General features: G+C 31.8%; 1 protein-coding gene across 2 annotated transcripts; it reads left to right on the top strand.

Annotated features, from left to right (window-relative positions):
- Positions 1-7,963: 7,963 nt before the first annotated feature.
- Positions 7,964-9,332, top strand: LOC133699265 (uncharacterized). 2 transcript variants are annotated; one of them, XM_062122472.1, is made up of 2 exons: positions 7,964-8,607; positions 9,134-9,332. In XM_062122472.1, the coding sequence occupies exons 1-2, from the start codon at positions 8,178-8,180 to the stop codon at positions 9,187-9,189; spliced, it is 486 nt and encodes a 161-aa protein (XP_061978456.1). In that variant the 5' UTR covers positions 7,964-8,177; the 3' UTR covers positions 9,190-9,332. The 2 variants fall into 2 exon arrangements, with proteins under 2 accessions (XP_061978456.1, XP_061978448.1); XM_062122464.1 differs by having other exon boundaries at positions 7,973-8,619.
- The last annotated feature ends 8,425 nt before the right edge of the window (positions 9,333-17,757 follow it).

Here is a 17,757-nt window from a genome sequence, read left to right as displayed (position 1 = left end):
CCATCGAGTCAAAAAATGATGGAGGGAATATCTTCTCAAGTTTACATATTGTCTCGACGATATTCATTTCAAACCACTTAATGTGATTTGTTTGCAACTTAGTAGAGCATATATCTATAAAGAAATAACTAATCTCTGTGAGTGCATCCCATATACCATTTAGCAACAAATAACGATAAGTTAATGGAATGAGTGTTTGCATAAACACGTGATAGTCATGATTTTTCCTTCCATACAATCTGCATTCCTCTAGATTAATCAACTTTACTATGTTTGAGGGATGTCCATCAGGAAAACGCAGACTCTTAAGTCATTGGTAGACTAGTTGTTGTGCATTTTTCTCTAACACAAAGCTTGCTCTGGGTTTTGTGACCCGTGACTCATCAAAAACTAACTTCATATTTTTACACTTACATGACAATGATATATCCATGCGGTGTTGAAAATGTTCACAAACACGTTCTTTTCTATGTGTATGACGTCAAGGTTGTGATGGAGGAGATTGATCTTTCAATAAGAAAGCTCCTAGAAAATGCTTCGCTTTTACCCAGTTGTGGGTCAAACCAAAACCAGGAAACTTCTGCTTACCAGATTGGAAACCAAACACAATGTCACCATACTCTGATACAACGTCATGCAATTCTTCACCAGAAAGACATGGGGGTGCAACATCCTTTTCAACTCTGCCAATAAAGAAATCCTTTATGTTCTTTCTATACCTGTGAATTGTTAGCAAGAAAAGACGGTGGCAGTAAAAAAAGAAGCTTTACCTCCGTTTGTTAGTGTGAATGCCTTTTTGTTTTCCATGCAGTATAAACATGCTAGTTTTCCATGCGTGCTCCAACCAGAAACCATTCCATAAGCTGGAAAATTATTGATAGTCCACATCAAAGCCACCCTCATAAGAAAATTTTGTTTTCTTAATATATCATAAGTCAAAGCTTTAGAGGATCACAACTGTGTCAACTCATCAATCAACGGTCGAAGACAAACATCTATATTCTAGCCCGGCCTGCTCAGACCTGGTATCACCGTAGATAAAAAATGAACTCTGGCCTTATACATATCCCTGGTGGGAAGTTGTAAATCGTGAGTATGACTGGCCATCAAGAATAAGAAGTAGCAAATGACCCGAATGGGTTGAATTCGTCTGTACACAACTCAAGACATATGTTCCTTGATTCAGCTGAAAAGTGAGTATGCACACTGTTAAAGTATTGCCATGCTTCACCATCATAAGGATGCATCATCACTCCATCAACCACATTATGTGATTGATGTTATGTCATGTGCTTAGCAGTCCTTTGTGACATGAATAACCTCTGCAATCTAGGTGTGATTGAGAAGTATCTAAGTTTTTTATATGCCACAAGAGTCTTTTCCATGTCAGTTCTGGGTTTGTAATGGGAATACCTGCATGTCATGCACTTGGTCAGTTCGGCATTTTCAAGGTAGTACAACATGCAGAAGTTAGAGCACATGTCAATTTTCTAGTATCCTAAACCGAGGGGTTTCATCATGGACTTGGCAACATAAAAGTTCTCTTTTAGCCTGCTCTCTTCAAGTAAAATACTTCTCGCCTATTCGATAATTCTGTCATAACCAGCCTCACTCAACCCACAATTCGATATGATGGTAAACACTTGTGCAATGGCTGATAATATACTATGATTCGTTCGGCCATCCCATAATGGTTCATCAGAATCTCTCAATAGATCAAAAAACCTTCCCGCATCTACATTAGGTTCTTCTTCTATAATTGGACATTGACTGTCATTACCTTGATTCATTCTCATTGAATCCATAACTATATTCCTGTATGAATTATTGTTGTCATTTATAACTCCATGCACGTTGCTAATACTAAAAGTTGACCCAACAATCCTTTCTACCATGCTCTTATTACGAACAAATAGTTCTTCATGTGCATACCAACACAGGTAATCCTCCATGAACCCCTTCTGTAGAAGATGCATCATTACAACATCTAGATGTGAATACTTTTTATTTTTACACTTCCTGCATGGACACCTAATACCACCTCCACTAAAATTTCTTAGAATAGATATTGCAAAATTAATAAAACCTTGAACCCCATTACAATAATCCATAATCCAAAATCCTTGTGGTGAATCTCGATACATCCATGAACGATTATCCATGACTTCTATTGAACCTCTATAAAATAATGATGACAACATGTATTAATTAACTATGTTAAATAAATAAATAAATTTGTAAAAATATTGGTTTAACTCGAGATTATCCAACAAACTAATTAAAACTTCTCTTAATTATTCATTATCAATTATCAACGTCCATACAAATTTATACACATAAATTTACAGAAATTACAACTCTGCAATAACATTGATAAAAATTAAAACGGACCCATTAAACAAGCTATTATTTATTTCATCACAACACATCTACTTCGGTAATTTGACATAAGTTTCAACAATTTACAAACAAATACAATTTTACAAAATCTAAAACAAACCATAACAAGTACAAAATTATACATTCATGCTACAAGTTTGTTTGAAAAAAAAAACAATAAAACATGTACATACACTAACAAAATAAATATACTAAAAAAAACATTAAATAATAATAACATTGAAATTTTAATGTTAAAATTAAAAAAAGATTCATTTACTTATAAAAAATGACAAAATTCACAATAAATCAGAATACGAATACTGTGACTATAAAAGTTAAAGAAGGATGACTTATGTTGAGAAGATAGGGATAGTTTGGGGGGGTGGGTGTTTGCAGTTGGGGGGTGGGGTAGCTTTTTTAGATGCAGGGGTGGGGGAAAAGAAGGAGAAATAGGGGAGGGTTCACAACATGGTGCTATATTAACTATTACCGAGGGAATTACTGACGGAAATATTTCTTCGGTGAAGGGGTCATGTCACTATACAGAGATCCTGGTTTGAATCTCTCGGTAATTCCGTCGATAAAATCGTCTGCAAAAACTTCAACGTCATCGACCTGCTTTTTTTTTTCATAATTCTAAATAGTCCATCGGTAATTCTATCGGTATATACCGACAAAATTACTAAGAGATTTACATTCGTCGGTAAATATCACCACAAATTACCGACAGAAAAATACTGTCGGTAAGTCTGTTGGTTTTAGTTGAATTTCTGGTAGTGATCCGTGGCTGATAAAGAAATGTTATTCAAGGCAATATATAATGTAGTCCATTCCAACTTATAGCAGTTAGTTTATGTGAGAAGATTGAATCTATTGCCAAATTCTAATGGCGACAGCGGAATTAAGAGAGAAAAATGCAAATGCTCCAACTTTCCAATATAAAGGTTCGTCATTTCTGTCTCAGATTCATGCATAACTCTCTTGCTTCTATTGATAATTCATTCAAGAGAAATGTCTCCAAGGTGTTTCAGATCTGGTTTTCATATGGAATCAATACTGCTTTTGATTCAAGACTGTCCTATATCCAAGGATGTGTGTGTGGTTCGCTTGCATACAAAACAGCAGGGACACGAAGATGCGGACGAGCCGCCAGATTATTACTCTTCATGAAGTTCATACTCAGCTGAACAAGGCGTAATGTTGGCGTGGACTTTATGGTATGCCAGAAATCTCCATCTCTTTATTTCAGGAACGAATGCTAACTGCAAATTCTATCTTGAAAATTGCATTCGCTACCTTAAGCAGGTATCAGGAAGCAATACTTGAACCATCAATGGTCTAGCCTCGCAACCAAGGGGCGTCAATGTGGCAACCACTAGCTGAATCCTCCAAGAAAATCAACACAGATTCGACGCTTTGCTCTACAGGTTGTGGCTTAGGTCTTGTTATTCGAGATTATGAGGGACGAGTCCTGCTGAGTGCTCACAAACGTCTTCTTCCTCAGTCGTCTATTCTGTTTAGGGGCAGCACAAGCTAACATGGCTAGACTTGAAGAACTTGAAATCATTATTATGGCGGACGTTACCATTGAAAATTTGTTTAACTAACATAATTTAAATAAATTAGGTGAATGAGAAATTAATTTTAAAAAGATTTTTAGTTTTTTTTAAAAAAAACTTTTAGTTTTTTTAAATTTAATTTTTGATTTATGGTAGTTTATTAAACATTGATAATAATAAAAATTAATTCTTATTTATTATTCAATCTTTTATCTTTCAAAAATTCAGTATGAAAAGAAGAAGTTTTTAACTAGAGTTTTTTAAATTTATTCATGTTTTCTCAACTTATTTTGAGTATTTTTATTCTTTTTTATACTTTGATTTTTTTCTTTAAAGTTAGAGTTTATGGATATACTTTGTTACGAGATATTTAAGTTCTTTTACTTTCGTGAATAACCTTATTTACAAGTACATTTAAACTAAAATGAAGATATTGAAATCTTCAGAGATAGATTATAATATCCTAATTGTTTAAATAAGGAGCAATAAAATCTTAATGATAAATTATTCATGCTTGAAAACAACAAAAATTTCATTCATTTAAAGTGATTTAACAAGTAATTACTTTTTTGTATTTTAATTTAAGCATTGTTATTTTTATTGTTAGTATATATGCTAGGACTTTAATATTATATTTATTGCAAGTTTGATTATATACTTAATATGCATGGTAGTATTCTTTTTATTATATTTATGTTGAAAGCATATTTATTTTAAATTTTATTTTACATATTTATAATTTTAAAACTGTATATACTCTAAACTTATCTTAAACAGTCTTTTTATATTTTATATACTCTTATTAGAATAAATTAAACATATTTTGACAATAATAACTACACCTTTCTTGAGAATAACTTCGAGTTAATTGTCATAAACATTTAATCACATATTATCCGATTTTAATCTTGGTTATTATGGTTATAGTACATTACCAAGATTTTTTTTTTATAAAAAAAATTACTAATTCTACATTGATTTTTCTTAATTACAAAAGCGAGCAAAAAGAATATCCCATTCAATATTTTTAGCTTTGCATGTCAGTCCAATAATTAAAAAAAAAAAAAGAAGCCCTCCGTATTATTTAGCTTTGCATGTCAGTCCAATAATTAAAAAAAAAATCACAGAAGAGGTCAGGCATAAGTCACGAGTGGGGGACCTACATAAGCCACACGTGGGCCATCTTTAACAGGCTACGTGCTTCAGCAGGTTTGGTTCTCTTAGATATCCACCGAGAAAGACGACATAAAACCACATATACACTAGGTTACAGGTTAAGCCTTTGGTCCACGTGTGTCAAATCATATAGCTAGGGCCTAGGGACACCTAGTAAGAAAACCCACGCGTTACATAATCATTATTTTTGGGAAACTTTTGTCCTAAAAACAGCGTCACAATGGACTCTTCAGAGACAGCAAAGCATGGCTTGTACTCCACCCCTCCAGTCCTCACTCACTCCTCGTCATATGCTTATCGACCCTCTTGGGGTCTTATTCAAGACAAAAGACTCGGTTCATTCAATTATTAATTTTAAAATTATTGGGAAAAAGACTTAATCTCAATTATATATAAACTGATATAACATATTAATAACAGTTAAAACTTATTAAGGCTCATGGTTTAAAAACTAGGAAAACTAACGTTATTATTATTATTTTATAGATATAAGAGGAAGCATGAGATTCCTAGTTTTTCATTTTAAAATATATTAAAATAATATTATTTTTTATTTTATAAAAATTATTTTTGATATTATATATTAAAACGATCCAAAAATATAAAAAATTAATTTTTAACAAAAATAATTTTAATTTTTTAAAAACATCGTTTGGAACACAATCTCAAATAATCCCTAGCAAGTTCTAAGGTTTATTTAAGAATATGGTAGGGGCTGTTTTTTAAAATGTTTTTTTATTTAGAAAAATATTAAAGTAATATTTTTATTTTTTTTAATTTATTTTTAACATTAACATATTAAAATGATTTAAAAATATAAAAAAACAATTAAAAATCAAAAAAATCAAAAATTTTAAAAACACGATTATAAAATGAGTTACTTCATCCATTCTATTAAGTTTAAAAACTCGGATTAATTTCTCCATGTGCAGAACACTGTTGAGCACTGACACATGATACACTTGTTTCTTCATTTTAGTGGTCAGCCAGATCTGAGGCTAAGAAAATAAATATACAAAGAAAGTGGATAGAATCATAACTGAGGACAGAAGTTGATAAATTTAACCTTTTTTTACCCTTCATTTAGCTGCAGAACCGGCCTGAAGGTGACCTTCAAAGGAGTGCCTTTTTTACTGCATCTGCTCCATTTACCTCCTCCTTGGACTCCATGATCTGTGCTAATTGACTAAAGTGGCCTTTGCTAGATTGATTTCTTCTCTATATTAGGAGCAACTTAAATAAGTGTTGTTTGCATGTTTTTAGAACCTGTTTATTATTTCGGCGTGATACTGATTTTTTAAAAAATCTATTTTTTTACTTTAAATTATTGTTATTATTTTATATTTTTAAATCATTTTAATGTTTAGATGTGAAAAATAAAATTATATATATTATTTCAATATATTTTAAAATAAAAATATTTTAAAAGTAACTATTACTACAGCTATAAACACTGCACAATCCAAGATTTTTTTGTAGATAAATTATTGAAAGTTTGCTTGCGATGGGGGGAATTAGCTACAGAGATTTTCATCATTGCAGTACTTTTAATTCTTTGACAAGCAACTTTTGAATCAAATAATTAGAGTACCAACCACCAAGATTATGAGGCATGCATGGGATTTGCTAATTAGGTTTTATCAATGTATCAATTCTACTTGGACCAATGTACACATTTTACGGTGCTACTAAGTAGGCCATAGATTTTATGATCATTCTCCAAGGCCATTGAAGCTTATTTTGAAAAATTAATTGCCTCATAGACTAATATTTTTTTATTATTAATAATATGGGTATTCGGATTAGCTTGTATGTACCTCAACTAATTTTACAGATTCTAAAATTAACGACCATATAAACTTCCAGTAATCATCAATAATATTATAGAATAAAATTCACTACATACCAATATTTGTTAAGTATATTGGTTTCATAATTAAGAAAAAAAGGTCGACAATATTGTGGAATCCTAGTACCACACACAACATCACATAAATCCAGGTCGACACCATGCGTAAAAAAGAAAAGGAGAAAAGGAGAAATAAATCGAGCTATTAATATATAGATAGAATCCTCATATGGGATCCACTAGGGTTCACTTTTCTTGTTTCTTTACGACTTGTTGAGCATGGTTTCATGGTGTAAGAAGATTTTCTTGCTTATGCTTGTAAGTTAAATGTAGAGTATTAGAAGACACGAGACATAAAGAGTACGTGTGAAAACTTTGGTTCTAATACTAAGTACCTATCGTGATTATTCCTTCCCTTGCGTGATGGAAGAAAATAAGGGTAGATTTCAAATTTTCACTTCTTTTTTTCTTTCTCCCGAGGGCTTTAAGAATATCATTTAATTATATAAGTAGCCTCAATTTAAACCCAAATAAATATTTACATCAATCTTATCTCTTTAAGTTTCATGAATTCCCAATTAAGTTTTTTCATCTGTATTTGGTCATGAATTTCATCTGAATTTAATTTACTCTTTTTATAGGAAATAACGCCTTTTATGTTAAGAAATTGTCCATCCACAAGCCCAATTGAGTGTTTGGGGATAAGAGAAAATTTATTAAAAGGAAAAATTGATACCAGCCCAATATTTAAAGAGCATTTTTTGAAGTTAAGAGGATCTACATGAAGAAATTGATTTTGAATTGATTAATAATGTAATTTAATTACACCTCTACTTATGAACAAGACGTTGCTCTCACAATTATGGAAGATATTCTTAGGTGCATAACTTAAGGAGGTCTTGGTCCTTACAAGACAATCAAATAAAAACATCAAGCAAGGCATCAAATGACACTTCCATAAACAATCAACAGCAGACCCAACAACATCTATAATTAAGGCTCATTACTTGATAAATTACAAAACATTTAAAAGCTCCTAATCAAACGCATTTTGGTCCCAGCCACCAACAACCATGGCCACTTCAGTAACTCCGCCTCTCTAACCCTCCCTTTTTTAAAACAGTTCTTCTACTTTCCAGCCCAAAAACCACCCCTTAAACCCTCTCTCTCTCTCTCTCTCTCTCTGCTCTTTACTCTCTAGACAAACATCCATGGCCATCTTTAACACCAGGACCAGAATAGTCTTTTTCTGCACACTAAGCTTGCTCGTCCTTTTCTCTCCACGACTCTCCTTCTCCTCTTCAATCCATGACCTTCTTATCTCAAAGGGGTTACCAGCTGGTCTCCTCCCCAAAGAAGTCAAGTCCTACACCCTGTCTGAAGATGGCTACTTAGAGGTGTTCCTTGATGGTCCATGCTTGACCAAGTATGAGAATAGGGTCTTCTTTGAAAGCGTGGTGAGGGCTAATCTCACTTATCGTAGTCTCTCAGGGGTTGTCGGTTTGTCTCAAGAAGAACTCTTTCTTTGGCTACCAGTTAAAGATATCATAGTTGATGATCCAGGATCAGGACTTATTTTGTTTGACATTGGGGTTGCTCATAAGCAACTTTCTTTATCACTCTTTGAAGATCCACCAAATTGTAAGCCTCAAGGTATATCACATTTCTTTAATCTTTACTTTCTTTTTATTTCTTCCCCATCATGTGTTGATCCTTATTAATTAATTGATTTCATCAAGAATACATATATAATCTAATTGTTCTTGCTATATAATAATTAGCTAATAGCCAGCCTTGATTCCCCTTCTCCTGTTTCATGGCGGCACATAGTCTGTAAGTTACGAAATGGCTAATTAAGTAGCCAGCAGTTTCTCTCTTGTGAGTTTAGTAAACGAAACTGCCTTGGGTTTTAATGCCTGCATGCCATGTCCGTTACTTCCAGTTGCATTCATCGGTTGGTGCCTCAGACCTAGAAACTGCTCACGCAGCAGTGTTTTGTTTTTTTCCTTGTTTTGTTTGCGTGCTCTGTTACCTTTCACAGAGAAATCTAAGATTTTTTCTTAAAAGAACGCACAACGTTGAGTTAGTCTGTTATATTTTTTGAAGGGAAAAAGATGCGTAGGTTTTTCATGATAACAAGAGGGTTTAAGCATGTGAATGTGTGCAGGTGGTGAGTTGAAGAATCATGCGAGGAAGGAGAAAGGGTTTGCGGCAGTGAGATAGAAGATGGATGCCACCCTGTTTCTTCAACTTTGTCAATTTCCATTAAAGAAATGTTTTGTTTAATGATCCATAATATATGTAGGTGTTATATCAGATTAGAGCTGGTTTTGTTAGTTCATGTATAAAAATGGCAATTCTGAGAATCTGGTGTGCTAATTAGAGCTTCTAATCTTCTAACTTTTATTCATTACCTGTTCCTCCTGCCCTAACCATTCTTAATTTTTGAAGTTAAGAAGATTATATAAGAAACAAAGCAAAGAATCCAATACAATAGATGATTCTGAATCCGTTATTTTCTGGATTTATTTTGAAAAAAAAAATAAATATAAAATAAAAATCTTAATAGCTGTCTGGCCTACATTTTGAGAAACGAGTCCTATTTCAAAAGGATGCAAAAGCCTCCCGTCACGGGTGAAGTTCGTGCTTCTTTGCAGACAACAGACCTTTTCTTTTGATGGATTATTATTATATAAATAATCCCTTTTTATAGGTGTATTATTGCAATCTTCTATAGTGAAAATCACCTCCTCCTTTTTTTCTGTAGGGAACTTTATTTTACGCGGGAATTGTGGGGTATCCTAAGTCGGGTCCTCGTGTCTCTTTGTTTTGGATGGACCCACAAGCGACTTAATGCTGGGCTCTGTATTAATAATTACACTTTGTTTTTGTGTATGTGCCTTTGGCACTTTCATGAACCTTCAGTTTTTGCAGATTGCCGCTGTCGTCTGCTTGCCCTTATTTGGTTATTGGCATATGTAAATCCAAACCCGGTTTTTTTATTTTAAAATGTTATTTTTTTATTTTAAATAAATATTTTTAATATTATTAAAACTAATTTTTTAAAAAATATATTATTTTAATATATTTTTAAAAATATTTATTGCCACACTCTCAATCACTTTCTTCTTAATTTGTTGCGCATGTTGAGAGATGTTTTTTTTTTTCATGATTTTGCATGTGCTTTGTGTATTAGTTTATGCACTAGTTATTCTTAAAAATGAGAACTATGATCTTTGTTTTATGAAATTTTTAATCTTGTGGCTAGATACTTTTCTTTCTATATGATTTTCACTAGATAAATAAATAAATGAAAAAAACAGGGAAAAAGATTGTGAGACCTTGAATTATGATTGTAATTTTGAATCCAATAATAAATCATACCATTATATATATATTGATTTATATATTTTTAAAGTTTTCTTCATATTCATATCCCTTTATATATATACATATACACGCGCACGCAAGAACATATCCTCGTGTATATACACTTGCACGGGAGCATGAGCGCATATTCTCTAGATTAAAAATATTTAGACATTAACAATGGTATCCAAGCAATCTAATGATTAGTCAAGAAATGGACCAATTATTATCTTTATTACTTGATTTTCATCATTCTGGAAAGATGGATTCATTTTGAATGGGGTAAACTTGTTGCAGAGCACACAGTACACACACACACTGCGCTCGCGCGCCGCCCAACCCTTTTCACATTCACATGTTCAAGAAGCCTTAGCCACTCAGCGCTTGAGATATTTCATGCCGGAGACCTGTTAAGTCTTGGAATGTCTCATCTTTTTGAACTTTACTTTCTTGTTTTTATCTAATTTCTTCCCACCTCCTGCTCTTGAAATTGGGAATCTGGTTTTGGCTGGTTGCTTTGTCCTGAAATTATATATATATATATATATATATATATATATAAAGGAGGGGAGCATATATAGTATTTAAAGAGAGGGGTCATTGTCTTTAGACTGGCTTTGCATAATTATGTATCGGTGTAATGTACTCTTCTACTATCATAATTATAGTATAATTTAAAAGGGTAATATTCTACCCGGAAAATCATGTAAAGTGGCCTGTGTCTCGTATCGTCACCAGCAAAACTATTGGAATGGGATGCCGATGGCTCACCTGCTCGAGAGCTCTTTCTGAAATATCGTTGGAAAAGAAAAAAAAAGTTTTCCACCTATGGGCTTGTAATCTACGTTCCTCCCTCGAGATTTATCAACCTGCTAGAACTCCTGCGTGCAACAAAAAGATCAGCAGACTAATTAACGATCAGCCAATATTACTCACATGTTGTCAATAATAAAGAAATTGTGCATAAAAGATCGAAGTCACACACTTTAAACCCATTAAATTCATTTGAAAAAAAAAGAATAAATAAAAGAGTGCAGAACCACTTAAATTAAATCCCAAATATTCATAGACAATCAATTGGGGAAGAACATAACCTTAATCTCCATTTTCCTCTTTAAGAAAAGGGCGACAATGATTCTCTCTTCTTCTTCTACTATATATATATATATATATATATATATATATATATATATATATATATATATATATTTGGCTTGTAATTGTAATGATGATGAGTTAATATACGTAATTGATTGAAATGAATAGCATCCTTGGGAGCATTAAGTAATTGTAGAAAATTGCATCAATTCTGGAAAGTTGAAGCAATTCTAGAAAAATTGCTTGTAAATTTCCTAAAATTGCTTCAGATTTTCACGATTGATTTAATTGCTAAAATATATTTTTAATTATATATTTTTAAAGAGGTTAGAGTTTAGAGAGAAGAACATGGCGTTTTAGGTTAATTGTTTTTAATAACACCCAGCCCCACCCAACAATATTTATAGTTTTAGTTCAAAAAATAGAAAAAATGAAATTTTGACCCCTTTAATTTCATTTTACGGTTCTGCCCCTCTTGTCCTCACCTTACCACGATTATTTGAACACCTGAATTATGTTGATCAGTAAACTTGACTAGTACAAGATTTTCTTTGTCAGTGAGAAAACCACATTCAATAATGGTTATTGGCTAGAATGTTAGATGATGATGTTAGTTGAATGTTAGAAAAAAAAAACCTGAAAGTTAGATAGAAATGAAAATGATAGTTTATCATTCCACTTATAAATCAACGTGTATTTTGAATGTATAAAGTGTGGGGAGCCAAAAGTGTTAGAAAGAGAGATATTATAAGAGTTGTAAAACTTGTATGTTAGGCCTGTTTGTTTGCTGGAAAGTAGTTTTTTTTTAAAAAGTGAATTTCGAGAAAGTGAATTATTTTCCGATATTTGGTAATATAATGAAAAATAAGTTGGAAAACACTTTCTAGTGTTTGGTTATGTCATGGAAAATGAGTTGGAAAATAATTTATCAATGTTTTATTTTTTCTCAAGTTTATTAAAATAATGAAGAACAAATCTTACAAATTAAAAAGTTGAATGAGAATGAAATTGAAAAAAAATATAATTTCATAAATTATATTAAATAAAATAAGTAATAATCAAAATAATAGAGATCAAATCTAAAAATTAAAAGATGAAGAAATTAAAATAATAATAATTAACATTTAATAAATTATTTCAAATAAAATAAGTAACAATCAAAAGAATGAGGACCAAATTTGATAGATAAAAAATTTCAATTAAAAAATGATAAGGGAAAATCAAATAACAATTATAAAAATGAGGACCAAAGTTAATATAAAAATTAAATTCTAAGGGATGAAATTGAAAAACAAATATTCAAAACAAAATATATATAGCAATCAAAAGTTTAAGGACCAAATTTGATATAATCAGCAAATAATATGACATTTCTAAATTTTTCACAACTTCTGGAAAGTGTTTTCCATCCAAAATAAAAGGAAAACACTTTCCTGAAAACTAAGCCAAATTTTCCTTTGACTGGAAAGTGTTTTCCGTTAACCAGAAAATATTTTTCGTTGACCAACTTTTCTAATAGCAAACAAACACAGGAAAGTTTGGAAAATCCAAGCCAAATTTTCCTTTGACTGGAAAGTGTTTTCCGTTGACCAACTTTTTTAATGACAAACAAACACAGGAAAGTTTGGAAAGTGGTTTTTCGGAAAGTGTTTGTCGTTGACCAACTTTCTTAATGGCAAACAAACACAGGAAAGTTTGAAAAGTGGTTTTCCGAAAGCCACTTTCCGGGAAATAAAATAGAAAGATTTCTAAATCTAATGTTTGTTTGGATGAATATTGCTCTTATAAAGAAAAACACCACTTGTGACCTCAACCATCCACTCTACCTAATGGTGATATCAGAGCCTAAAAAGCAAAAACAAAGGTGTTCTTGATTTTTTTATCTAGAAATTAAATTATTCAAGACTATATTTTGAATATGCGAATAGCACTTCACAATGAGTAAAAAATAAGTCCAAACAGAGTCCAGACAAGTCTCTATGAGCCTCCCAAAGTTTCACCAGAAAACAACATTGTCACCGGAGAAGAAAACCAAAAAAACCAGTTTGAATTTTTAATAATTTCAAAACAACCCCAACAATTTCATAAATTTTATAATAACCCCTAAAGTTTCTAAAATTTATAAAATAGCCGTTTAAGTTTCATAAATCATAAAAAGACCCAAAAGTTTCTAGAGTTTTAATAAGTCCCTAAAAATTTTAGAAATTGCATAATGAACCCTATATTTTCTAAAATTTCAAAACTACCCTAAATGTTCCAAAAATTCAATAACTACCTCAAAAGTTCTAAAAATTACATAACAATCCTTCCTACCCACGTTCGATTGTTACATACTCATTAGTAAAGTCATTTTTGTAAAATCTCAATTTAAAGACTTGTTTTGATAAAGTCAAGAGCAATGGCCAATGAAATAACACAAGTACTCATCCCAAAGTTGACAAAGGAGAATTATGACAATTAATGCATTCAAATGAGAGCTCTCCTAGGTTCTTAAGATGTCTTAGATATTATGGAAGATGGGTTTGAAGACGTCTCATTTAGGGAAACATCCTTGCATGATGATAAAAGAACAATCATGTGTGCTGATAGAATAAGGAACAACAAGGTGAAGTCCATTATCTAATAAGGTCTTGATGAAGTTGTATTTGAGATAGTAGCTTCACAATGACATCAAAAGAAGTTTGGGAAAGGTTAAGGAAAACATACAAGTTGTTTATAAAGTAAAATGTGTTCGTCTTCAAACATTATAAGGAGAACTTGAAGCTTTACAAATGAAACCTTTAAGATCAATTTTTGAATTCCATACTCAAATTATAATGGTGTAAAATCAAATCAAAAGGAATATAGAGAATTTTGAATACATGAGGATTTCTGAAAATATTTGGAGATCTTTGGATCTAAAGTCTTATTATAGTTGTTTCCTCGGAAGAAATAAAAGATTTGGAAGGAATATCTATTGAAGAACTTATGGGTTCACTACAAACCCATAAGTAAAAGATTAATAGAAGAAGCAATGAAAAAATATTAGAGCAAGCCCTACAGTTAAAACTATCATTAACTAAAAGAAGATACAAGAAAATAGGGGCATCTTACTAAAAACAAGGTCAAAGACCTAGCAGAAAAGGATCTAAATATTCTAAATTCATAGGAGAAGGTCGGGGAACAAAAGGATTCATAAGAGAAGTACATGAACAATAAAATATAGTATGAGAAAAATGACTTGGAAGAAAAGGTGGTTACAATAACCATCAAAACTTTGACAAAAGAAATTCTCAATGTTATAATTGTGAGAAATATGGTCATTATAGCAATGAGTATTAGGAAAGACTACCAATAAAAAATGTTAGTGAGGAGGCTAATCTTGTAAAAGTTGAACCAGCTAATGAAGAATCATTGAACTTGATGGCACACAACTCAACTAAACAAGACCCAAATATTTGGTATCTTAATTCTAGTGCTAGTAATCATATGATCGATAGAGAGAATTTATTTATTGAATTTGATGAGAAAGTTCAGGGAGAGATATCATTCAATGATCTCTCCAATGTCTTTTATGTTCCTGGTATGAAGACTGATATTTTGAGTCTTAGATAACTTGTGGAGAAAGGCTACCAGATTAGCCTTGGAAACAAGCAGATATTGATCTCAAATGCTCGGGGAAGCTAATCTTTGATTTTCTAGGAAAATTAATCGAATGTTATCTCTTTCCATCCATCATGAAACGCCAAAGTATTTGAATGCATTCAACAACAATAAAGACCGGTTGTGGTATTTGAGGTATGGACACCTTAGTTTTGAAAGCTTGAAGGAATTAGGAAGGAAAAAAATGGTATACGACCTACCCTACATCCAATATCCAAATGAGATATATGGAAGTTGTGTTATGAGCAAGCAACATATAAATAGCTTTGGAATGCAAGTCGACTGGAGATCTAAGACTTTCCTCCAGCTACTACACACATGTGTGTGTGGTTTTTTGGACCTGGTTTCAAATGGATAGAATCAATACTTCCTCATTTTTATTGATAATTTTAACAGAAAAACTTGAGTCTATTTTATTAAAACAAAGTCAAAGGTGTTTAACAAGTTTAAATAATTTAAAGCTCTTATGGAGAGCTAGAGTGGCTATTACATCAACTCACTTTAATCAGATCAAGAGGGAAAATGCACTACAGAAGCTTTCCAATAAGTCCTTAGGAAATAAGGAATTAAAAATTAGTTTACATCAGCATGCACCTCTCAGTTGAATGCTGTAACCGAGAGAAAGAACCGCACAATCCTTAACATGGTCAAAAATATTTTTATCCTTTAAGATGACTCACAAAATGTTTAGAGCAATGATGTGTATGCTATATTTTCTCAACTGATGTCCTACCAAGAACCTTGATATTAAGACACCACATAAAGTTTGGAATACTCATAAGACTAGTATGAGTCATCTTAAAGTGTTTAACTCAATAGCTTACAGTAAAATCCTAGATTTAAGAAGAACAATGCTTAAAGATAAAAGAGAGAAGTGTATTCTTGTTGGATACGATGATAGAACTATAGGATATCAGTTATACAATCCCATCACTAAAAAAGTTATTTTCAGTTAGGATGTCATTTTTAAAGAAAATAAACCTTGAAACTAGAATAAAAAATGCAGAATTGATGCTTGAAGAAGAAAAAGAAGAACCTGCACATATAAAAAAAGATAATATAGAGCCACAAATACCTAGAGACTAGTATACACCTCCATGTAGTGATCCCTCACTATAAAGGAATGAAGATGCATCACCAATCCAACATGGTTTTTTAAACATGAAGCCTTGAGGAGCTCGTACCTTAGATGGTTTTTATTATAATATATAATTGATAGACGAGTATGTTAATCTATAATGTATGCTATTAACCAATGATCTTATTAGCTTTGAGAATGCTAACAATTAAAACAAATGAAGAATAGTTATGGATGAGGAGATTCAATCCATTAAGAGGAACAACATATGGGAGTTGACTACTCTACCAAAAATATACAAGACTATTGGAGTCAAGTGGATTTACAAGACAAAAAAAATGTTCATGAAGAAGTTTAGAGGTGCAAGGTTAGACTTATAGCAAAAAGGTACAAGCAAAAATATTATGGGAAAGTCCTTCCCTCGTTACTAGATTTGAGACTATTATATTATTGATCTCACTAGCTGCATCAAATAGATGGAAGATTTACCAATTAAAATATGAAATCAACATTTCTAATTACATGGATTTCTTGAAGAACAAATCTATATTGATCAACCACTTGAATATATGAAAAAAGGAAGACAAAATAAGGTACAAAATAAGGTGTACAAGCTGAAAAAAGCCCTTTATAGTATGAAGCTAACCCTTTATGCTTGGAATATGAGGATTGATGACTACTTTTAGAAGAATGATTTTGAAAAATATATTTATGAGCAAGAATTATATATGAAGAAGGAGACAGATAGAAGTGTAATAATGGTTTGCTTATATATTGATAATTTAATATTCATGGGTAATAATCCAGATATGTTTGACGCTTTAAAAAGGAGCATGGCCAAAGAATTTAAGATGACGGATATGGGCCAAATGACTCATTTCCTTGAAATAAAAAGTGTGCAAAACAAGAAAGGAATCCTTATCTTCTAAAGCAACTATGCGAAAGAGATTTTGAAGAAGTTTAGGATGAAGAATTGCAACCATGTGACAACTCCAGTTGAGACAGGATTGGAGTTGAGGAAAAATAAGTATGAAGATATAGATCTTACCTACTTCAAAAGTCTGGTTGAAAGCTTAAGATACTTGACTTGTACCAAACCAGGTATAATTTATAGAATTGGGCTAGTTAAAAGATACATGGAGACCCTTGACTCGTCTAAATATAGCCAAAGGAATTCTTTGCTACATAAAAGGCTCTTTTAATAATGGTTTGTTCTACTCATGTTGTGAAGATTTCAAACTTGTTAACTACTTTGATATTGATTTGGGACGTGACTTGGATTTATAAAAAAAAAAAAAGCACAACTAGGTTCACATTCTTTATAGAAGACACAACATTTACCTGGTCGTCAAAGAAACAAGCAATTGTGACACTATAAACTTGTGAAGCCAAGTATGTTACTGTCAGCTCAACTGTCTGTCATGGTATCTAACTACAAAATGTTTTTAAGTACTTGGGATTTTCACATGACAGTCTCACATAACTCTATATTGACAATCTATTAGCAATTTCCCTGGCAAAAAATTCAGTCTTTCATTATAGAAGCAGACATATCGATACTCAGTATCATTTTATAAGAGAACATGAACAAAGAAGTGGAATTG

This window comes from Populus nigra, chromosome 1 (genome assembly GCF_951802175.1).
Source record: "Populus nigra chromosome 1, ddPopNigr1.1, whole genome shotgun sequence".
Classification (NCBI taxonomy): domain Eukaryota; kingdom Viridiplantae; phylum Streptophyta; class Magnoliopsida; order Malpighiales; family Salicaceae; genus Populus; species Populus nigra.
Note: the sequence above shows the minus strand (reverse complement) of the source record. Positions and strands in the feature narration are given on the sequence as shown.

Bases quoted from the DNA above. Each gene is read 5' to 3' on its own strand.
- LOC133699265 (XM_062122464.1), top strand. From the start codon at position 8,178: ATGGCCATCTTTAACACCAGGACCAGAATAGTCTTTTTCTGCACACTA. The intron at 8,620-9,133 runs GTATATCACATT...GAATGTGTGCAG, and splicing joins ACCAAATTGTAAGCCTCAAG to GTGGTGAGTTGAAGAATCAT.